Source organism: Perognathus longimembris, chromosome 2 (genome assembly GCF_023159225.1).
Source record: "Perognathus longimembris pacificus isolate PPM17 chromosome 2, ASM2315922v1, whole genome shotgun sequence".
In the NCBI taxonomy this organism is placed as follows: domain Eukaryota; kingdom Metazoa; phylum Chordata; class Mammalia; order Rodentia; family Heteromyidae; genus Perognathus; species Perognathus longimembris.
This window is the reverse complement of record NC_063162.1, coordinates 105,805,601-105,831,244: the sequence shown is the minus strand read 5'-3', so window position 1 is coordinate 105,831,244 and position 25,644 is coordinate 105,805,601. Positions and strand designations below refer to the sequence as shown.

Genomic DNA, 25,644 nt, shown 5'->3' with positions numbered 1-25,644 from the left:
TCACCTGACTTAGTTAACTGTAACCCCTCTATTTTACCATCTTTACAATAAAATTAAAAATATAGGGCTGGGGATATAGCCTAGTGGCAAGAGTGCCTGCCTCGGATACACGAGGCCCTAGGTTCGATTCCCCAGCACCACATATACAGAAAACGGCCAGAAGCGGCGCTGTGGCTCAAGTGGCAGAGTGCTAGCCTTGAGCAAAAAAGAAGCCAGGGACAGTGCTCAGGCCCTGAGTCCAAGGCCCAGGCCAAAAAAACAAACAAACAAACAAACAAAAATATATATATATATAATTTTAAAAAAAGAAGTTAAGGTTTGTAGAAGTCAGATACTCAGGTGATTTTAATGATCAAATAAGGAAGCTGAATCATTTTAATTATAATATAATTAATTATAATATAAACCAGGAATAATGATGTCAGACAAAAAGAAAATGTCATGAGCATGTAACTTTTGAATGCATAACAAATCTTAAATTGTTTTTATCTCCTAAGTCTTCTGAACCAATTTTTCCTTAAAAGCCTGAAAAATATGACACAAAATCTATAGATATATCTTAACCCAATCTTGAAAATATTTCTTATAATTCTAGTGTTATATGGGTGCTCCATAAGCGGATAAGTGTCCAAATATAAAATATCCTAACTACATAAAGAAGTTTAAATCACAAAATGAATATTATTAATTATAATCTTTCAAGTGCCTTTATTGCAGCTGATATAGATTCTCCTGCTCCCAACCATGATCAGGATCATACCGTAACTAAAGTGTTACTACAGAAAAGTAAAGCTGGTGGCTAAAATACAAATAAAAATGCATCAGAAAGATTAAATTCTTACTTTCAAGAAAGTAAACAGATTTTAAAAGATCAACTTTAAAATGTCTACCTAGCCAGTCTCTGGAATTTGGAATCAAAACACTGAAGTTATCTAGAGATACTAAAATCTAGCTACTAGGGCCAAAATTTGGTCTTTGTTCTATAAAAAATACAAGTAGTACATCCATTGGAAAACTTTAAGAACAATAAAAATAGTTTTGAGACTTAAAAAATTAAAATCTAGCTAATTATCAAAGATTGCATTCATTATAATTAAAACTAATTAATGTCATATAATCTTGGCCTCATCTAAATAGTAGGCAAAATCCTTAGAAAAGATTTGGAAGTTTGGGAATTTGGAGGATGGGAGACAATAAAATAATAACAACCAACTGGTTGAACGAATGATTCATGATACTAGGGGTAGAGAGATACAGTTGAGTTGGTATTAGAAGCAGTCATGTACTTATTTGTGTATTTTTCTTTTACCATTAGATTCAACAGTCCAAGATAAGGAGTGGAACTTAAACATTCACTCACATTCTGCATCTACAATATGCATGCATGGTGCTAAACCACTGACTAGCTCAATCATTTAATTTTCATGGCTTCCTTTCCCTTTCCCCAGTACTACTAAACAATCAGTGCTAAAGACTTTAAATAAGCCAGAGACACATGAGCACAAAAGTAAGGTGTTAGATTCACAGTGGAAAAAACATAACCCAAGTGGATGGTCAGGTATGGTAGATATCAGTCCAAAAGTGGGATCTCAAGAACCTTGTCAAATGATGGAAGTCAATGCTTGGGAAGGAAGCAAAGGATCCATAAGGAGAGTTGAGCCAGAAGAGCACGTCAAAGTGGTAGCAGGATAAGGAGAACATCTACTTGTATATCCTGATGTAGGGTACTACAGCACAAGAAAATTAAAGAGCCTTGAATAGAATGAAGTATCTGCATACAAGATGGGAAATGGCAGCTGAGGTAAGAAGCTGATGAAACATGGAGACTGAATTTCAAAAAGTTTGAAAAATGTTCCTCTGGTTACTCAGAAACCTCTATCTTGAAAAGTAAAAGATTAGTTCAATAATTTATAATGCTACTAGAGGAATGGTTTAATAATTTTATCACATCCACACAACAGAATATTATTATCATTATAAAGGCCACTGAGTGATATAGTTTATGTTGCATTCAAATGTGACTTTGAGGGGCTGGGGATATGGCCTAGTGGCAAGAGAGCTTGCCTTGTATACATGAGGCCCTGGGTTCGATTCCCCAGCACCACATATACAGAAAACGGCCAGAAGTGGCGCTGTGGCTCAAGTGGCAGAGTGCTAGCCTTGAGCAAAAGGAAGCCAGGGACAGTGCTCAGGCCCTGAGTCCAAGGCCCAGGACTGGCAAAAAAAAAAAAAAAAAAAAAAAAAACCAAATGTGACATTGAAAAATAAAATACCCTAATTTTGCTGGGTAAAAGTCACAATGTTAACATTGAGGCAATGTATGATTTAAATTTGCCTTCTACTTATGTATATTTTCTATTTCTCCTGTGACAGAAATGTAGCACTTTTATAATTATAGCAAAGCAGCACTTTAAAAATCAAGAGAAAATGGAAATTAATAGCCTCAAGAAGCAACTGATTGTCAGCTTAGTCTAAGTTAAGTGGTTTTGGACACATTTTCTCATGGAAAAGTACTGTGAGTAGATGGGTAAGCCATGAAAAGCAGCAGCCACTCCTCAAACTTAATTTAATAATGCCTCATGATGAAAATAAGATATAGAAAACTTTTTGGGTAAGAAATTATATTTTAAAATATAACACAACTGCCAAAATGATGATATTATAAAAAGGCACATGGATACACACATATACACATATATATACATATTACTAGATCATATGATATAAGAAAAAATAAACTGAAGAACCAAAATACTAAAATATAGCAATCCTTTAGAAAACAAGAACATTCTGCCAAGGATTCCTGCGGTAGAAGGGTAACTAACCAAAATTGTATTACGTGGTGAAGGAAATAATTTGATGGTTCACACAAGGAAGTAAAGTATAGAAGGAAGGGAAGCTGGTAAGTAGCTTCATGGAAGAACTGGGAGAACTCCAAGTTCTGGGAGAAGCCAAGGAGAACTCTTTGGCCTTGGTAGCAACAAACAAGAGTTGGCCATAAAAAATATAAGCAGCCATAAATTGCTTCATCTGACTCCTCCCGGCTGGTCCCTTGCAATCCTCAAAAGAATTAAAAGATTACTCTCGAAGGTAACAACACTCACTAGATATGTTGAGATTTCTCTCAATAACTCCCAAGTGAAAAGACTCCATTCTTTAGTATTCAAAGAGTCAATGAATTAAATCTTGAATTTAAAGATTAAAAGCATATACTTAGTTGATTCAATACTTCTCTATACTTAAGTCACTAAACCAATACTAAGCATAAAGAACTAAAGTCCTGCTATCTTCTGAGAAGGACTTCACCAAGTCTCTGTTATTTGATCTATTACCCTCACCACCTAACAATGACTCAAAGACAGAGACATCTGATTCAAGCTGACCTAATCAGATTCCTCTATATCACAAATGTCGGATTAAACAGGAGAAACCTAAGAAACTGATGGCAAATAGGAATAAAATCAACATTAACAACAAAGCTCAAAGAGAATTCTACTGCTGAGGAGTCTAACATGGCTTTGGTTTGCCTTTCCTTCTTAAGTCTTGGCTGTCAGCTACTGGCACAGTTTACACATGTTGTGAAAAGTAGAAGCAGAATAGAGTGTGTTTTTTCCTAGCCCAACTTTAATGAGAACATTGCTGTTAATGCAAACCAACACCATGCTGCATAATTTACAATGACTGTTTACTTACCAACTTGTTGGTTCACAGCAATATGCACTCAGGGGATTTATTAATCAGGTGCTGCCTGGTTAATAACCTCTCTCAATAAGTCACCTTAGCAAAGACAATTTAACATCTGCTTTTCTACTTAACCTAACTTTAAATCTAACCACTTTATCCAGAGTAAACATTAAATGTTCTATTTAAACCTAATAGAACTAAAAGTTCTTCTTACAATTTAAAACCTACCACATTCTGCAATGACAAAGCTTTTAAGGATAAATTCATAAAATTTAGTATTATCCAACAATTCTTACAATTTTTGACTTATGAATGTGTTGATATTTTAGTGAAGAATCCATTATCTTCTTCAACGAATTTGGAATAGCATTCAGTAATTGGTGACATCAAGACCAAAAAAGAATCAATAATCCAACTAATTCAGAGCTAAAATAGGAAAAGGGTCAGTATGCACCAATCAATTAGGAAGGATTATTGCTTGTGTGACAAACAGAAGTTTTATTTTAAAATTGTTGTTTTAAAGATCAAACCCATGGCTAGTCAAATACTCTGCAACCGAGTCACATCCTCAGCAATTCCTTTTTTGTTTTTACCTCAAAAGAACTAAATTTTAAATCACAATTCAAAGACTTTATTTCCCAGACCTCACAGGATACAGCCAAAATATTCAGAAAACTATACAGTGGAAAATTAGAGTTTGCCAGTTTAAATATCTCCAGGATTTCCAAAGCAATAGGAAATTCAAACTAAAATCATAAAATCCAAAATAATCAATTAAAATTAACAGCTATTAAATTAATACCAGGAACTGTTGAAAACAAGTTGGCAGTTATGACTTGGTAAATTCACAGTAAACTACCAAACAGAAATTAAAACATGTCTATATATGGATTCATATACAAATATTTGTATCAGCCATATTAAAAAAAATAGAAATGATCTAAATGCCCATCAATTATAAATGGATAAATAAAATCACCTCTACAATGATATTCTATTCAGTAATAAAAATGTATGAAGTACTCACATGTGCTACAAACATGGATGAAACTCAAAAAAATCATGCTAAGACCACATGCTATATCACTCATATGGTATTTACTATTTCCTATGTTACATGAAATATACAAAAGAATCCAATCTATACAGATAACAGGATAGATCAGTGGGTATATGATGCTGGAAATGAGGAATGACTGTAAGTGGATATGAGGTTTCTTTTCAAAGTGATGAATATGTTCTGAAATGACATTGTGGTGATAGCTGTGTAACTATATAAATTTACTAAGAATTACTGAACTGTACATTTATGAAACAGGTACATTTGACGGCATGTAATGTATCTTTAATAGAATAAGGTAGAATATAGTTGATAACATGCAATATATAAAGAAGAGAGCCTTATTTAGCTCAGAGTTCTGGAGACATGCCAGCACAGCAGCAATACCACTCACTTCCGATAACAACTCTAACTGCGTTCACAACTGGACAGACGGTATCACAGAGAGAGCACATGGAAGGGAGAGGGACCACAGCTGAAGATAGAGCCTGACTTGGGTTCTTTTGTTTGTTTTGTTTTTTAAAAAACAATCTACACTCTTTGGGACTACATGTGGTTTTGTAAGAACTACATTAATCCTTAGAAGGGTGATGCCCCCAGTTACCTAATCACCTTCTACTAAGAAATTCTACTACCTCAACACAATACCACAAGAAACCAAGTTTTTATTATATCTACTCTTTCGGGGGAAATATTCAAACCATGGCTTATATAGGTTAAATCTCACTATAACTGTTCCTTTGAAAAGAAATAGCAAGCCAGGGGCTAGTGGCTCACGCCTATAATCCTAGCTACTCAGGAGGCTGAGATCTGAGGATCACAGTTCAAAGACTGTCTGGGCAGGAAAGTACACAAGACTCCAATCTCCAATTACCACCAAAAAAAAAAGCTAGAAGTGGTGCTATGGCTCCAGTGGTAGAGCACTAGCCTTCAGCAACAAAAGCTCAAAGAAAGTTCCTAGGCGCAGAGTGCAAGACCAGGCCTGGAACAAGAAAAAGAAACAGCTATATTTGTATTATATGGTACAATTTTGTAAACAGAGATAATGAATACTTGAACAATCACACTAAGGTTAAGCTGAACACAGTGGAATACATCTATAATCCTAGCTACTTGGGAGTCTGAGATTAGACAGACCAGGATTTTGTGGCCAGCAAGGAAAATAGTGCAAAATACCCCTTCTTAACCAATAGCTAGTGGCTGGTGTGGTGGTATATGTCTGTCATCTCAACAACATGGGAGGCAGAGATCATGGGACTACGGTTTCAGGCCAGTGTTAGTCAAGAAAAAAATTTTCATGAAACTTAATCAAGTCAGAGAAACTGGTGCCTGTCATTCTAGCTGTGGTGCAAAGTAAACCAGGTGCATCAGTCCAGGAACATGCCTGAACAAAAAGAAAGACCATATCTCAAAACAGCCAGTATGTAAGCAAGGCCCTCAGTTCAAACCTAAGTGCCAGCCAGAGAGACATAAAGAGACAGATACATAAGCAGAATACTTACAAGGATAGGGCAGGATCACAAATCTGAGGCCCACGTGGGCTACAAAGCAACTTGGGAGGCTACTTATAAAATATCAGTCTGAGGCTAGCTCCAAGCAAACAACGGGCCCAAACCTATTTTTTTGGCAAAATACAGCTAGGGGCATGGCTAATAGTGGAAGAGTTCCTGCCTAGTAAGCACAAGGTCTTAAGTTCAGCAACAATAATTAACATTTAGCATTTATTATTTATCAAATGCCAGTCACACTTTGAACATACAATAATTTAATCTTTGCTACACTATGAAGTAAATATTACTACTATTCCTATCCTATAATTAAACTTTGTTGCACAAGAGTAAGCAACAAGTAGCAGAACAAAGAAATTCAAGTCCAGACAAACTGGCTCTATAACTGAACGTTCTTATGCATACAAAGCACTATGTTTCTTTGTATTGGCTCTGGTCGTTAATAATGTATGGAAAAGGAGTATTCAATCCCTAATCACTCTCTGAACTTTTGCCCCTACTGACCCTCCATTGGATTCCTTTCCTGTAGGAAAGCTGCCAGAGCTTATTAAGAAAGTAAATATGAATATACAGAGGCTAGCTGAGCATAGTGGTACATGCCTATAATCCCAGTCTTGAGGAGAGTGAGACAAGTATCAGGAGTTTGGGGCCAGCCTAGATTACACAACAAGCCTGTCTCAAACAAACCAAAATACAAACAACACACAGGGACACATGAAAAGCCCTTCTTCACAAATGAGCTCTAAAAATATATGAAATAATAGTCAATATTATTTTAATTGGAGGATAATTATAAAGATTAAATGTGCTCATACATGCTCTAGCAGCTATAATAAACAAAGATAAAAGTATACTAAACGTTACTACTGTCATCTTGAATAATTACATAGTGCTTCTTTTGTCTTTACACTATACATAAGGAAAGAATGTATGTTCTTTATCTGCATACTTTTAATGTTCATCACAGGATATACTGACTTACTATTGCAAAACAAGCCCTTGACGAAACCATGTATACATAACATGAATCAAGACCAGGTCACCTTCTTTGTTTGCATATTTCTAAATTTACTATAAATAGCAAGGAGAGTTGTACCATGATTTAGAGTAACTTAAGTGCTAAGAATATTAACACATATTATTTACAAATCTTCACATTTTAAAAAATATTGTATTACTGCTCTTCCTTCATGGGAAAAAGAAATGATCATAAAACATATCTGAATTATGCAGAATTGGTTGGCTTCCTTCCCATTGCTTACATAGGGTAAAATTAAAAGTGAGTGAAGATAAATTGCTGCTAGGTGCTCAGTATAGATCCATCAGAATGAAAAAATCTAAAGAACCCGAACTGCTTTCATCATTGGTCAAGGAAAGTCTCTAACAACTGCAAAATTTCAGAATTTCAACAAATTATTAAGACAAAATATAGACAGACCTACAGAAATTTGACTTTTATGTTAAACATGCAGAATTAGAGAATACTGGGCATAGGAAAAAAAATCAGATATTCATGTATGGTACTTAATGAATTTGTAATGAATAATCTATGTAGTACTGTGCCTACAGCATTCATCTTTGTCAAATACACTATAAAGTACCTACAATTGTCTGCTATAAAGAGCAGCATTTCTTTTTTTAAATATATTTTTTATTATCAAACTGAATTACAGAGAGGTTACAGTTTCATAAATTAGGACTGGATACATTTCTTGTCCCTCATTCCCCCCTCCCCCCTTTCCCCTTCCCCCTTCCCCACCCCATGAGTTGTTCAGTTGTTCAGTTCATTTTCACCAAACAGTTCCTAAGTATTGCTTTTGTAGTTGTTTGTCTTTTTTTACCCTGTGTCTCTCGATTTTGGTATTCCCTTCCAATTTCCTGGTTCTAATACCAGTATACCCGGTTTCCAATATACTCAGATAAGATACAGAGATAGTGTAGGTACAACCACAAGAAGGTGATACAGGAATATCATCAATAATAGAGGCTACAGTTACATATGGCATGTTGAAAGTAGTTACAACTGTGATATAACAATCGTTTCCATAACATGGAGTTCATTTCACTTAGCATTATCTTATGTGTTCATAAGGGTATAGCTATTGGGCTCCTGTGATCCTCTGCTGTGACTTGCCTAAACCTGTGCTAAGTATTCTCTATAAGGGAGAGCATATAGTCCATGTTTCTTTGGGTCTGGCTCACTTCACTTAGTATAAATTTTTCCAAGTCCTTCCATTTCCTTACAAATGGGGCAAAGTCATTCTTTCTGATAGAGGCATAAAATTCCATTGTGTATATGTACCACATTTTCCTGATCCACTCATCTACTGAGGGGCATCTGGGTTGGTTCCAGATTCTAGCTATGACAAATTGTGCTGCGATGAACATTGTTGTGCTGGTGGCTTTAGTGTGATTATGTTTGTAAGACCAGTACTTCTTTTACTAATGAGACAACTAAGCTTGAAGATGCGCAAGGTTTTACATCTTGTGTTTGGGAACAAGAAACCTAAGCTCGGACTTTTAGTTATATGGCCATTCCACTGCACCACACTCTGACACAACATGTTATCCACAGGCTAAGTAGGATTTTCCTAAGTATGCTTAATGGATACTCTAATGGAAAAAATTAAGGTGAAAACATTGAGAAATGATGTGTTCTCCGCCTACTAGACTTAGAAAAGAAGTCACACGGTACATTATTTGCTCTCTTAAATCTTACAATCTTAACTTTATCTCACTCAATATTTACAGAATTTGAATTTTTTAAAAATCCCATTTTTCTACTAATGCTTATTAACAACATCCAGAGCACATTTGGAGAACTGACACAACAGGCTAAAGTATTATGTTAATACTTAATGTAAAAGATAACGGGCACATTTGACGATGTCACAGTTTTGACTATTGAATAGATTAAACCAAGTTACTAAACATATATGACTAGTGTGGTACATGAACTATCAACTATAGTAAATTCATAAATTGAATGCTACAAAAATAAACCAAAAGTCGGGCACGCCTGGGTAGTTTCTGCCTGTACTCAGGAGGCAGAGATCTGAGGCTCGACGTTCAAAGCCAGTGGGGATAAGAAAGTCCATGAAACTCTTATCTCCAGAAACAGAAAACAGAAGTGGAGCTGTTGCTCAAAGTGGTAGAGTACTAGGTTTGAGCAAAAAGAGCTCAGGGACAGAGTTCAAGCCCCAAGACCAATGGAAAAAAAATAAAAAATAAACTAAAAGCCCAGTATTGTCTTCTGACAACACTGTTATCAAAGCAGCAATTAACCAAGTAGCAATAAGGTAAGGACCGAAAATAATTCTGTCCGAAGATAATTCTGTCTCTCAAATCTTAGCAAGGGATATTAATTATACTGCAAGCCAATCTGTGGTAAGTGCTAGGATAAAACAAATGCTACTATAACAAAGAGGTAGAAAAACAACTGTTAAATGGAGCAAATGCTGTATCAGTATATCTACACTATAAACATTTCAAGCTGCTTATACCTAGGGTTGGTGAAAGAGGATCCAGATCTCACTGCAGTTCCTCTGTTTTTTTTTTTGTTTTTGGCCAGTCCTGGGGCTTGGACTCTGGGCCTGAGCACTGTCCCTGGCTTCTTTTTGCTCAAGGCTAGCACTCTGCCACTTGAGCCCCAACGCCACTTCTGGCCATTTTCTGTATATGTGGTGCTGGGGAATTGAACCCAGGGCCTCATGTATATGAGGCAGGCACTCCTGCCACTAGGCCATATCCCCAGCCCCAGTTCCACTGTTCTTATACAAGCAGGACTGCTTCCATTTTAGTCAATTGTATAAAGGAATAAAGTAAAATACTAGTAGGGTCACACTGATGAGATCCAGAAGCCAAAGTAAGTAAGTTCCTTACAGGAAGATATAATAGTCATTAAGAACAATAACTAGAACCAGACAAAACACGTGAAAAATCTTTAAAGCCAGTTCATAACAATTAAAAGTGAACAGCAAAAATAAATACATAAATAAAAGTGAACAGCAACCTAACTTTTCAGGAGGTTGAAATGAGGCTTGAGGTTCAGGCCAGTTATGTAGATGTATTAGAGAAATTCTTAACTCCAGTTAATCAGCTAAAAGCCAGAACTATAGGTGCTAGCAGTGACAGGAAAAAGTTGAACAAGAGCATAAAGCCCAGTATCTGTACACATGAGTATGGGCACACATACACACAAAACTATTATTGTCCTTTGGGGTATGATAGGAAACTACTATATTATATAATAAACTCTATCTTTTAAAAGAAACAGCTCAAGTCAGCTGCTTGTGGCTCATACTTGTAATCCTAGGCTACTCAAGAGGCTGAAATCTGAGGGCCACTGTTTAAAGCTAGCCAGGATAGGAAAATATGTGAGGCTCTTACCTCTGATAAACTACTAAAAACACAGAAATGGAGCTGTAGCTCAAATGGTAAGAAATTACTATTGTGTGGTAGAACACATGCCTGTAGTCCTAGCATTCAGGAAGCTAAGTTGGAAGACTGTCTCATCTACCATAGGAAGACCCTGCCTCAATTTTTTTTTAAAGGATAACAACACAAGATTTGATCAAATAAAGGAATCACAATATAGAAATTATGGTAATTAGAGGAACAAATTTAGAGGAAATTTTATGTGGGTACTTTAAATACTCTGCGGATAATTCTATTATAGCACTTACCACAAGGAACAATATTGTTTCCCCATGATACAGAGTTGCCTGAAGATAAGAACCATGTGGGGCTGGGGATATGGCCTAGTGGAAGGGTACATGCCTCTTATACATGAGGCCCTGGGTTCAATTCCCCAGCACCACATATACAGAAAATGGCCAGAAGTGGCACTGTGGCTCAAGAGGCAGAGTGCTAGCCTTGAGCAAAAAGAAGCCAGAGACAGTGCTCAGGCCCTGAGTCCAAGGACCAAGACTGGCAAAAATAAATAAATAAATAAATAAGAACTGTGTGTGTGTGTGTGTGTGTGTGTGTGTGTGTGTGTGTGTGTGTGTGTGTTTGTATGGGCAGCTCTGTGTTTCTCCATCCAAAATGTAATTTAAGGACAATGAAACCTATTGAAACTGTCTTAGGAAGAAAGGAGGGAGAATAGGAGGAAAAAGACAGGGATGAAGGTGTAACCTTGATTGGGTATATTGTACACATGTATGAAAATGTTGCAATAACACTGCCTGTAAAATTAATATATCATTTAAACAGAAATGGCTGTAAATCCTGCCAGGGCATTATTGTTAGGTTCCACTTAGTAAAATTCCCCTAATTTTAAGTAAAAATAAGCTCGATCTCAAGATACACTGTATTCATAAACTGACTTGTGGAATTAAAACTCTTTTGTACAACTGCTTAAAAATGTTTAAGTCAAGGGGAAAATATATCTATATATCTATATCCATATCTACATCTATATCTATCTGGGTGCTGGTAATTCTGTAATCCTAGCTACTTGGGCATGCTGAGAACATGAGGGTAGTAGTTCAAGACTAGCCTGGGCAGAAAAGCCCCTAAAAACTCTTTCTCTGTGGAGGAATTCTAGACTGATGGGGGCGAGCCTGTGATCCTAAGCAATGACAGGAAGCCTAAAAATAGCCAGACTGCAGCTCAGGCATGTGTCTGGGTGGGAAGTCAGACACTACCCTAAAAATAACCAGTGAAAAATCAGGACTGGAGTCATATATCCTACTGTCTATCATTTTGAAGACTGGGAAAAAAGGACCTCATCCTTTAGATTCTTCACAACTCTCAAGTTTTTAACAAGACCACCTTACTAAAACTTACTAGAGACAGTGCAAAAGTACAGTACAGTCTTTCACCTGTTCAGAGATTTCACTAACCTCCAAAAACCAGGTAAACCAGAACACTTTATAATTTAATCCCACTTGATGGGTGGGGGAAAAGACAAGAAGAGATAGCAAACTGAAATTGGATATTTCTTAAATGACAGGGTAAAGTATTAATTCTGTGTAAAACTTCAACATGAAACTTTTAGGTTGCATACTTCCAGTATTTTATTTACTGTGAATCAATCCTTGGTACTGAATCAACAGCTTTTATTTGGATAAACTCGATGGGTGATTCAGCAGACAGCAAATTAGTCTCTAAGTTATCCTGTTAAATGGCACTTATAAATGTCACTCTGTGTACTATAAACATAGTACAACAGTGCTTTTTAGATGATTTCAGCCCATCTAAAGAAGGCACAGTTTGCCTAATGTTAGGCCACCAATGGTAATCTAGCAACTTATTTCATCACTATGCCTGTAAGCAACATTAAAGATAAACTAACTGGAAGTTATGTGGCAAATAATCTATCATGTATGAATAGTTCTATTTCAAATTTAGTCATCAGAGTTACATCAAAGAAAGGTAAGAAACTAGTTTTCCAGAATGTCACAGAATATTTTTCTTTCTAACACCACATTGCTATAGAAGCCTTATTAAAGAACATCAACTATATTCAAATATCATTTCTTAGATCTCTTTGTAGTTGTAAAAACAACTACTTTAATTCTTAGGCAAATAAGTGATTTATTTTAATGGAATAACTATTCCCCACCCCCAAATCATTCATAAGCAAGTACTATCATTTCAAAAAAGCTATGTATTATGTAGAAATTCCAAGTTCTAACCTACTAAAAGTTTTGCAAAACAACCTTTTGCTACCATATATCCAACTTTTTAAGGGGTACAAAATACAAAATAAATATTAAACCAGGTGTGGTAGTATACACCTATAATTCTAGCTCTTGGGAGGCAGAGAAAGGAAGATAGTAAATTTGAGGCAACAGAAACCTCTACTGATCTTATTCCTCATCATTTCATAAAAAGAAGGCCTGAACAAGATGAAAAGATGCCTTAAAAACCTAAAAAAGGGGCTGGGAATATGGCGTAGTGGTAAAAGTGCTTGCCTCATAAACATGAAATCTTGGGTTAGATTCCTCAGCACCACATATATAGAAAATGGCCAGAAGTGGCACTGTGGCTCAAGTGGTAGAGTGCTAACCTTGAGCAAAAAGAAGCCAGGGATAGTGCTCAGGCCCTGAGTTCAAGACCCAGGACTGGGTGGCGGGGGGGGGGGGGGAGAAGGACCTGAAAAAACAATTTTCTATTGATAGTGTCTCTGTGGATCAGTTATCTTTGTATATTCAGGAATCCAGCACAGAAGGATAGTGCTAGGAACAGCACAAGGTTCCTTTTTTCACTTTATTTAGGGGGAGCTGATTTTTCTATATACCAAGTACTACTGGTTGAAAAAGAAAAAAAACAAAAACAAAAACCTGTAACAGTACAGTTGAAAAAAATCTCTAGATTAAGTAAAAACAAGACAAAATAATATCTATTAGTGTATCAGTTTCTCATGTGAACAATAGAAATAAGCAAGATTAACTTCCAAGAAGAGGGAGGCAGTGAAGGAGGTTGGTTCACAAGACATGGAAAACTATCAGCAAAATTAGTTCACTGGAGTACTTGAATTTTCACCCCAGGAGAAGCATTCTCTCAGGTTTTGGATTAGAACAGTGTAAATTATTTGTCTATAGTTCTACTACTTGATTAAATAACAAATTGAGATGAGGATATAAATGTGAAACTTCACAAAAGAGGACAGACAAACCAAAATGTATTACAGACCAAAGCCATAAATAACAAAGACAACTACAAACTAAGAAAAACAGAGAAAATAGCTATGGGAGAAAATAGTGATTCTATTACATTTGCAGCATTAAAAAACTTTTAAAAATCATCAAAATTTTAAAAATATATGGTCACATACACAAAAAAGATACCCAGAATATGCACCAAAGAGTATATTACAACCCTTAAAATTACCACTTAAAATTAGGTGTTGGTAAAAGCCAGTCCAGGCAGGAAAGTCCATGACACTCTGATCTCTAATAACGCTACCCCACAAAAAAGCTGGAAGTGGAGCTTTGAGCTTAAGTGGTAGAGTGCTAGGTCTTAAGCAAAGAAAGCTCAGAGACAGCGGTCCAGGCACTGAGTCAAAGCCCCAGCACAGGCACTAAAAAGAAAAAAAAGGAAAGAAAGAAATATGTGTCGCTCTAATTTTTTTACTCCACTTTTTTTTAAAGCATCCTTCCTAAAACAGCTCTTTACCATGAAAATAAAGTATTCCATATGATTCCAGATAATGAATGACATACATTAAAGGAAGAAACCATTTTGTTTGGAAATTAAAGCAAAAGGCAAAAAAGAGAACAATTAAAATTAAGTACAGAGGGGCTGGGGATGTAGCCTAGTGGCAAGAGTGCCTGCCTCGGATACATGAGGCCCTAGGTTCGATTCCCCAGCACCACATATACAGAAAACGGCCAGAAGTGGCACTGTGGCTCAAGTGGCGGAGTGCTAGCCTTGAGCGGGAAGAGGCCAGGGACAGTGCTGGGGCCCTGAGTCCAAGGCCCAGGACTGGCCAAAAAAAAAAAAAAAAAAAAAAAAATTAAGTACAGAAACCTCAAAAATACAAAAGAAATTTGAATATTTCTTCTAAAAATGTTTTTCCTTTTTGGCATATATATAAATGTTCAATCTGAATTAACCAAAACCAAATAAACAAATCAATTATGTTATTAATAACAGCCCATTTAGCAAACATATACAGAAGAGCTCTAGCAATATTTATTGTATACTGTTTATACACCAAGCACTGTGCTTAGTTTATCTATGGTATCTCATTCAACTGTCATAGCAATTTTTAAAAGAGTTCTCATCATAATATGATAGGCAAGGAATCTAATGCTTAGAAGCTCAAGGGTGGTAATAAAAAATAAAGTCAGCTGACAAAGGAGTATTTGAGAAAGCTAAATATGTTCTTCAGCATATTATTAATCTATACTGATATATTATTAGCACAAAATACAATAAGAAAAAGTGATCACTTTTCAATAATCAGTAGCAATTATAGAAAAAAATATATGTTCTATTTTAATAGGTTAAAATTGTAAACTTCATTCTTAAACTTAACTGATGAATTCTGCAACTGAAATTATGGGTTAACTTTTTTACACATATTTAAGTGTGTTTTTTGTTTTTTCTGGTGTTAGTCCAGGGGCTTGAATTCAGGTCCTAGGTGCTATCCCTGATCTTCTTTTGCTCAAGGCTAGCACTCTACCACTTGAGCCACAGCTCCACTTCCAGCTGTTTTGGCAGTTTTAATGAAGATAAGAATCTCACAGACTTTCCTGGTCCTGTTAGCTTACAAATGCAATCCTCAGATCCTAGCCTCCTGAGTACTGGGGGCTACAGGGCTGAGCTACCAGGACCAAGCTTAAATGTATAATTTTGCATTTGATACTGTTTGGCTCCAACAGAAACCTTCCAAGCCTATATCCCTGAGAAATGTATATTCTAGTTTAGCTTATATGCACTTTCTTTAAGGAAAGTGAAATATTATTTGTAATAAGACAGCAAATGTCATAACAGATGGGATAAAAATTCCAAATGATTATGTATTTTTAAGAACTAGAAGCACGTAATTCTTAATACACATTGATTCCTTAACACTTCAAATAGAAGGGATACAATGACTGGTAAAAATATGAAGAAAATATTAAGGACTATGGTCTTTGCTTACTTAGTTCTATACTGATTTTATGAGCTACAGATATATAGAAGAAAATAAAACTATACATTTTTCACACAGAAGCCACTAAAACTAATATATGCTTTAATTATACCTCTGTAGTGGGTTTAGTAGCATCCCAAAAAACATGTATCACTGCCAATTTAAGATTATCTTATTTGGAAATAGGCTTTTTGTAGATGTAATCAAGTAATAATCTCAAATGAGATCTTAAGCTAAATTAGCCCTTAAATCCAATGATTGCTATCCTTGAAAGGATAGAACATCGACATAGAGTGAAAATGGGAGCAGAGATTATAATAATCTATAAGTCAAGAATTGTTTGCCACAAGTTAGAAGAATGCATAGGACAATTTTTCTCCTCAGAGTACCTCTTCTGAAGAAACAAATCCTCTTGATAACTTTTTGTACTCTTGTCTCCTGACTCATGAAAAACTAAATTGCTGTTGTTTTAAGTTATTCAATTTGTTTGTGTCAAATTGTTTTGAAAGCCCTAGGAAACAAATGTAACTTCTTAAAATATCTTTCAATCTATCTTACCATAATAAATATTATTTAAAAGTGCAGTGGTAATCAGACGCAGTAGTTCATTCCTGTAATCTTATCTATTTGTGAGTCTGAAATAGGGATTTCAGTTAAAAAAACAACAACACAAACAACAAAAAACAACAGCAGCAAGGGCATATCTCAACCAGTAGCATTAAAAAAAAAGTTTATACCTCTCTAAAGACCATATCAGAAGTCATCTAGCCCTCTCAACACATGAAATGTCTCTATTTTTCTTTTATAAAATTATCTCTAATGAGTTGTACAAAGGAGTTGCTGCTATTCAACAAGCAGTTTATGAATGCAATGCATCTTGTTGTCATTCCACCCCCTTTTAAAGGAATCTTAGTATAGAAGAACAATGACCTCCAAGTCGGTAGACCTTGATTTTTATTTTATCACTCATTTGTGACTGATCAAGTTATTAACCTGTGTGGGTTTATATGTAAAAAATAAAGTGAAAAAATCTCTAACGTAAGACTTTTGATTATAGTTTTTTCTTAATAAATAAAGTACCCAAATTATTTAGGCTAATAGATGCTCAACTTGAGAGTGTGTAGGTAGAAAATAAAGAGCCTTATGGCAAAAATGCAGAAGAAAACCCCTAAGTTAAAAATATATATATTTATATTATATTTTATATATTATATATTACATTATATATATTATATATTATATATAATAAAATATATATAATATATATATTACAGCATCTAAATAAAACTATTTCTGCTAGGACAAGTCTTATTTTTGGCAAGTTAGTGATATAAATAGGGAAGAGGTGGAAAACATGATCACTGACTTAAGCATGCAAAGTTAGTGTTTTAAATGCTACTTAATCATGACATTGCCCTTAAGTATTAGAAAGCACACATCAACAAGCCACTGTTCTAATATTACAAACTTAGCTAACCGATATTTTAGGTTTTTTACTTAAAAATAAGAATCATTTTAGCCTCATGAAAAATTTTAGAATTTATGAAAATTTTTTGTAAATATGAATCTATTAAATAAATTTTGGTGAACATAACAACTATTTATTGTGATATACTTTGTTTTAGAATTATGCTAATACTTGACATGCAGTCAACCAATTCTCAAATTAATATAAAAGATGGTATTATCATCTATTAATATACAAAGAGAGAAATTCAGAGACCCCATCCAAAATTATGCAAACTCTCAAGAACAAGGATTTAAACTTATGCATTCCTTCCCTCCCTCCCTTCCTTCCTTCTTTCGCCAGTCCTGGGGCTTCAACTCCGGGCCTGGAACTATCCCTGAGCTTTTTCGCTCAAGGCCAATGCTGTACCACTTGAGTCACAGATCCCTTTCCAGCTTTTTTGGTGACTCTACGAAGATAAGAGTCTCACAGACTTTCTTGCCCAGGCTGGCTTCAAACAGTGATCCTTAGACCTCATCGTCCTGAGTAGCTAGGATTACAGGCTCAAGCCACCGGTTCCTGTATTATACATTAAGATAGTGCTTTTAACAGGGGTCACCCTCAGAGTTGTAATTAAAAAGGAACAGTAGTAAGCTGGACACCGGTGGCTCATGCCTATAATCCTAGCTATTCAGGAGGCTAAATTCTGAGGATCCCAGTTCAAATCCAGCCTAGCAGGAAAGTCTGTGAGATTCTTACCTCCAACTAACCACCAGAAAACTGGAAGTGGTACTGTGGCTCAAGTGGTAGAGTGCTAGCCTTGAGTTAAACAACTCAGAGGACAGCCCCAGAGTTCGAGCCCTAGAACAGACAAAAAAAAAAAAAAAAAAGGAACAACTAGGGTTTTTTAATCTGCATCATATTACAAATTGTTCAATGTGTTAATATTTGTCTAGCTGACATCTACTCTGATTTCCTGAATACATTTTATACTCCTAAACATTTAAACACAGAAGGTAAGAGGTGAAACTGGATTCATACATAGTCAGGACTCTCCTTTACAAGTAAATTTCAATTCAACAAAAGGGAGAATTTACTCACATACTGACTGACCTACACAAGGTCAAAGTTAACGTGAAGGCAGAAAGAATCTAAATACTAGAATATCATGCTGGTCTACGGTCTTAAATTTCCTATACCTGACCCTATCTCATATTTCATTCTCTTTTGTCCACAACTTTCTTCAGATTGTGGTTACATATTTGGAGATGACTCCCAACATTCACTCTTCTAACTGTTTGAAGAAAGAAGCAAAAAAGTCTTTTCTACCAACTCTAGGTTCTTTAAAAAAGTTGCAGAGGAACAGCATCAGTTGTGAAATATTATGGATTATATCACATTTATTGAACAATTCATAAATCATTTTTAAATATCACAAAACCCATTTATTCCTTCACAATCTTCTGATACATAGGGAATCATTCCATATATCATATAAAAGAGGAACTGTGGCTCTAAGATTAAGAAATGAGCTGGTAAATATCCCAACCATAAACAGATCCTCTTTTTAAGAATAGTACTCTTAAAGCACCATGGCTCACATCTATAATCACAGCTACTCAGGAGGTTGAGATTGGGAGAATCATGTTTCAAAGTCATGGGGGGAAAGTATCATGATCTGAGGCTGGCCTCAATTAACAAAATAAAAATAAAGTAACCACTCTGCAACACTCTACATGTGTACTTAAATATGCCCACACACACATTCACATCTACATAGCTGGACTTAACAAAAGGTAGAGAATTTAAAGTTTCCAACTATTTATAATTATCAAGGTCATGTTACTCACGCAAGCTTCTCATTTAGGTTACCAAATGAATCCCCCTGTTTACTCATAGTTGGAACCCATTAAACATAATGATTCATATTTTACTGCTGACCACTAACTCCTTTAAGGCAGTGACTGAGTTCACTCAGACTGAGTTCACTCACTGAGTTCAGTGACTATTGCACAGTTCTTGTGGCTTGTGAGCTACTGTTTTACTACCTTATCTATACAGTGCTGTTAGGTGTTAGGGCATCCCTTCTCTTCTCTATGTAGGGGGTATTTATAGGCCTGTCCTCTCTTTCATATATTTATATCCTGAAGATAGAACTTTTATTCTCTTATCATTTGATCTGCATATCCACAATAGAATCTATTGGCCATTGTTTTTTGTTGTTGGAGGGTTTTTTTTGTTGTTGTTTTGTTTTGTTTTTTGTCAGTTTGAGGCTTGAACTCAGGAGCTAGGCACTGTTCCTAAGCTTCTTTCTGCTCAAGGCTAGCACTCTACCACTTGAACCATAGTGACACTTCGGGTTTTTCTGAGGGTTTTTTGCTAGTCCTGGGGCTTGAACTCAGGGCCTGGGCTCTGTCCCTGAGCCTCTTTGTGCTCAAGGCTAGAGTTCTACTACTTAAGCCACAGTGCCACCTCTGGCTTTTTCTGTTTATGTGGTACTGAGGAATCAAACCCAGAGTACTTCATGCATGATAGGCAAGCACTCTACCACTAAGTCACATTCCCAGCCCCCTTCCGGTTTTTGAGTGGTTAGTTGGAGATAGGAGTCTCAGGGGAACTTTTCTGCCCAGGCTGCCTTTGAATTGCAGTCCTCAGATCTCAGCCTCCTAAGTAGTTAAGATTACAGGTGTGAGCCAGTGGTACCTGGCTAGTCATTATATTTTTAAGGTATAATTAATGCATCAATTATCTTTGAACTCATAAAACTTCATATCCATATTTAGAGTGCCATCCCAAAGATAAATCCCTCTCCCTGGAAATTGGAAACTAGAAATATGAAAGCACAGTAGTTTGTTACAAAGAACACTCAATAGCCTATTATTAAACTAAACTGCTCTTGATTTTCCTGTTATAAGTCTTGTTTCACAAACTGTTCTGCCAAGCTAACTGAGAATTACTTTGTAACAACAGAAACTTTCAAATTACTCATGACCATGATTCCTTACAGTAGAATAAAATGAAGTTTAAAATTAGACAGTAAAAAAGTTTAAAAATCTCAAAGTAAACTATGAAACATAATTAAAAGCTATCTCATATTTAATTTGAATTTCAATATCCATTTCGGTTAAAGTATTTTATTTTCTTTTAGAAATTTCACACCTGACATTAAATTAAAATTTATGTTGAAAACAGCAATCAACAATGGCCTTTGAAGCTATCTAAAGTTTAGGAATGTTCAAAAATATGAAAATGTCACCATTTTTCGGCAGAGAAATTGAGTCAAACAAATAAATATTCAAGAAAAAGAGGAATATTTCTTGGTTTTTATTTGCAATGACACTGCCTACTATAAACTAGATAATAGTAACAGTCATGAAAGCAAGACATATTAAAATATTCAAACTTTTAAAATCATCTAATCTGGAATCTCTTAACCTGGTTTCCCAATAAAATGTGACTTTTTAAAAAGTATATGAACATAATAGACATTTCTTCCCAAAATAAGATTCTTGGCTTTTATTATAATTTCAAAGGGGCCTATAACTAGAAAGAGATGGAGAACCATTATCTAGTCAATGTAGAAATGGTTGCTGTAGTTCAAAGAAATAGTTATTTGTCTGTGATCAAATAACCAACACCGGTTTCAATACTCAAGCCTTCCTCTTACTGAAGCATGAATACTGATTTTAAAAATTTTTAGTAAGTATATAAGAGAAAAGCAAATGTACATGATCTAAGACTGCAGGGAACTCGAGCTAAAAGTGCCAGAATAGCAGATGTGAAGCAAGACTGGAAAGCAACCAGCCAGTACAGTGCAGGAGGGGCCTAGAAGGATCATCCCCAACAAACAGAATGCCAATGAGTGTAACAGAAAGAACTTTACGCTTCTATCAGAGATTTCGGGGAAGAATTTGAAAAACAAAACCAAAACAGAAAATAATATCACAGGGCAAAACAGGACACAATTATAAATGATACAAGCATACAAACTAATATAATAATCTAAGCAGTAAACAACCAAAGTTTTTAGTCACTGGAAGGATAGGAGAAAGAGGTTTAGGGGAGTTTGAAGAAAAAAAAAAAAGCTAAGCCCTTTTTTAATCATACAGTCATAAATCAACAAGTAACATAATGAGATGGTCATGAAAAGGCAAAAAGGACTCTATTTTGAGCAGGAAAATTCTTTGTAATATGAGGCTGTTTTAAAGCACTTAGTTAAGGGACTACAGTCATTGCTTTTGCATATTGTCAAGAATGCTTATGTGCTAGATTTGCAGAACTAAGAAAGTGCAACAGATTTTATGAACCTAAATGCCCAAAGTATTTATGACCTTTACAAAGAACAGTTTGCTAACCCTAATATAGAATAATATGATATTTAGTATCTGACTCTTATCCACAAATGCCAGTATTTTCCCCAAAACCTGAGTACCCACATTTGCAATACATCTCCTCAAGTCTCTACTAAGAACTTCTATTTGAAACCCACTAAGCTATAAGAAATATGAATGGCAGGCTCACACCTACAATCCTAGATACTCAGAAGGCTAAAACCTAAGGATCACGGATTAAAGCCAGTTAAGGAAGACAAATCCCAAGACTTTTAAATCCAATTAACCAGCAAAGTGCAGAAGTGAAGTCATGGCTCAAGTGGTGAAGAGCCATCCTTGAGCAAAAAGCATAAAGTTCAAGACCTAGTTCTCTCTCTCTCTCTCTCTCTCTCTCACACACACACACACACACACACACACACACACACACACACACACACACACACAATGTTGTATGAGTACCTCTAGAGAGAACTCAGAGGTTGAGTAAGAACCACAATACTGTGGGCTTTTTTCCCCCCTTCACCCACAAGAAGCCTTGAAACAAAAACATTCAGTTACCTACACTAGCAATTCCCTGATGTTTATGATTACATTTACTGGTATTTTTGTGTAATGTTTGTTATGTGCTTCAGAGTACTTTTTTTTATTAAGTGGTTATACAAAGAAGTTAGTTATAATTTCCCATGTCAGGTTATGAGTACAATGCACTTAGAGAATTTTTTGATTGCACATATCCAAAGCTGCTAGATAAATTACCCTAGCACCAGAGATGTGTTACTGTGCTAACTATATGTGAGTATAATATTTCAAACCTTCCAGGCCTAAGAAAGGTGAGCTAGCCAAGCCTGTTCTATAAACGATCTGCAGTGAAGTCTGAAATATTTCACATGAGAAGCTAGACAGAAAAAAAAATGTTTGGAAAACATCACTTCTATAAAAAGAAATTAGTAAAAGGGAAAACTTCCAAAAACACATATAAATTTTTGTGTTTTCTTCAAGAATTTTCTTCCATTTACTTTGTTAGCTAAATGGACTGATTTTTAAATTACTCAGAAATTTATCCATTGCCCCACTGGCCCACCCATTACTCAGAAATTTAAAAGTAATTGTGATACTAATATAGAACCATCTTCCAATTAAGCACTTGATTTTTCTTCAAAGGTGGTATTATGAATCTATGGTATTTGCTACCCAGAATCAAATAATATATCCAAAGATAAGCTATATTCTTACATTTACCTAGTATTTAAAATATTTTAATTATCACTACCTCTACTTCAAAAACTATCTTGTTTTACCTCATATGGAAAAAAGTTAACTATATAATTATTTTTAAGATAAAAACCTGAATAATAAGGCATTAAGAATATTTTAAGAAATAAAAACAAACATAATTTACAGCATACATTTTAACAAGCATAACAATACGTTGAGGAGTAAACAGTTTATTATATTTTCAAAAACATTATTTTTCTCTTGGACTTTATAAAATAAAACCACACTAAAACAGCTTATTTTCAAATATATTCACAGGCACAGCTAATTAAGTAATTATCACAACTAATCTAGAAACATACAAATAAATATTTTAATATTTCAGTTTGAAAACACAATCTCAACTTATTTTACAGAAATGATTCAACTACTGAATAAACTACAGTAAATAGATTTAAAACTATATCTTTTGATATCAAATAGTAATGAAACTTCAACGATTCTGCTAATAGCTTTCTTTCTTAAAAAATTAAAGCAAGGAACAATTTTAAGAATTTTTCTATAATCCTAATTACATAATTTTGCATAATCCTATAGATGGGCTGATATAACTGTCAGTAATTAATCAAGCTACTTTGATATTGTGCAATTCAAAAACAAAAATATTCCTAGTAATCACCTAACTTATTTAAAAGTACACTAGGCACAGAAAAAAAATTCAAAATAATCTTCCCCTCCCATGCAATATCCTAAAAGCCTATTTTATGATAACTCTACACAAAATTTTACTTAAATTTATAGCAAAAGTAAACATGGATTATTTTTCGTAATTAAGGCATTTTAAAAGTTTTTACTATCAACTTACCTTTTTTTGATACCAGACTATAGCATCTGTGACTTTGGACGCCATTTATTCCACAGAAATTACACATTTGTCATTTTAAGCTGTACAAGAGAAAAACATACAAATGATTTTACTTCTACCTTTCAAAAGGAGACTGAACAACATGCATACATACCACTCTGGTTACTTGTAGGACAAGAACTGTATGACCATACTTATATTACACCCTTCCTCATTACTATTTTAGCAACAGGTTCTCTTAAGTAAACAAAAATCAGCTGTCATAATAAAGGAAGGGTCTCTTTTTAGGTAAATAGTACTTGAATGTTATTACAAAACAGACTAAAATACTTTTTAAGAAAAGTAAGTCTTGTGTGTAAGTTTCAGAATTTTCTAGGTTATGTTGGAAATTTCATTTGTAAGTTTGCATATTAGAGAAAACAATTCATTTACCTACTAACAGGTCAGTTACTAAGCAACTAGTGTGAATTACTGTTTCTACCTTATACAACCTTTTGAAAGTCAGAAAAAGTGTCTGTTGTTAAAAGATGGGTTGATAGAGAAACGGAAATTTATAAATCTTATATAGTTTTCATTTATAGTAAACAGTCACTAAAGTGAACCAGAGAAGTTTAAAATTGATATTAACTGCTAAGTCAATAACAGAATTAATCATATAGGGATAAGAAATATTAATATTTCTCAGATATCAGTTTGCTAGTATTTAGAAATTCACATGGATCATCAAAACAGCACAATTCTTGCATTTGTCTAAAGCAGTACTGGGTACTAAATTTAACCAGTTTCTGGCTCAAACTAAACTCTAGATTACTTTTTCAATCATAAAATGACACTGCTAGGACAGTACCTCTGTAAAGGATAAGCCAAAAACAGACACAGAATCCTGCTGAGCCCACTCTAGCACATAAAGATAATCCGCTGCTGAAAACACTAAAACTAATGTTTTTCATAGTTAATAATAATATCATAGGTTTCATCAAAAGCATATGTATGCTTCAAATATAATGAAAATTACTATCAAATGCAAATGTCAGATAATGAAAATTACTACCAAATGCAAATGTCAGATAACCAACCTCTAAAATTTAAAGCAGAATTTACTGAATACTTGTTTTGACCACTTACGAATTGAATTTTTCTTGTTACTTTTCCTGAAACATCAATGATTCCATCTTTAGTTGATCCAATTCAAGCAAACTATATTTTGAATTTCCTGTCAAATAACCACACATAGAAAGAGGAGGATATAGAAGCAAAGAACTGGACTCAAATATTGGCTCCACAATCTATTGTTTAAAAATCAAGAAATCAGGGGCTGGGGATATGGCCTAGTGGCAAGAGTGCTTGCCTCCTATACATGAAGCCCTGGGTTCAATTCCCCAGCACCACACATATATAGAAAATGGCCGGAAGTGGCGCTAAAAAAAAAAAAAAAAAAAAAAAAAGCCAAGGACAGTGCTCAGGCCCTGAGTCCAAGGCAAAAAGAAAAAGAAAAAAAAAAATCAAGAAATCAGTCTCTCTGAACTTTGGTTTTGTTATTTTAGAAAACTGAACACATGGACCTACTCATACCTTACACATTCCTATGACCAAGAGATAACAATTATAAACAATTATCTACTACAATCCATAAAAACATCCAATTATATTTATTAATTTTGATACTTAAAAAAAATCAGGAAGTGAGGCTGGGAATATGGCCTAGTGGTAAAGTGCTCGTCTCGTATACATGAGGCCCTGGGTTCGATTCCTAGCCTTGAGCAAAAAGAAGCCAGGAACAGTGCTCAGGCCCTGAGTTCAAGCCCCAGGACTGGCAAAAAAAAAAAAAAATCAGGAAGTATTGAGTTTGTTTTCCTTTTTGAAACATGAAAAATAATTGAAAGCAGGAATACATGCAATCAGTTTTGTTGACATTGAAAATAAAAATAACTACAAGTTAAGA

General features: G+C 34.9%; 1 protein-coding gene across 6 annotated transcripts in view; it reads right to left on the bottom strand.

The window, feature by feature from the left end:
* Positions 1 to 25,644, bottom strand: part of Phtf2 (putative homeodomain transcription factor 2) — a 103,968-nt gene that overhangs the window by 60,889 nt on the left and 17,435 nt on the right. For 4 of the 6 annotated variants that reach the window (XM_048339884.1, XM_048339883.1, XM_048339885.1 and 1 more), the window contains exon 1: positions 23,703 to 23,932. In XM_048339884.1, the coding sequence (XP_048195841.1) occupies positions 23,703 to 23,747 (45 nt within the window). In that variant the 5' untranslated portion in view covers positions 23,748 to 23,932. Of the gene's footprint in view, positions 1 to 23,702; positions 23,933 to 25,644 lie in introns of those variants that run through there. The other 2 variants (XM_048339882.1, XM_048339881.1) reach the window with 2 other exon arrangements.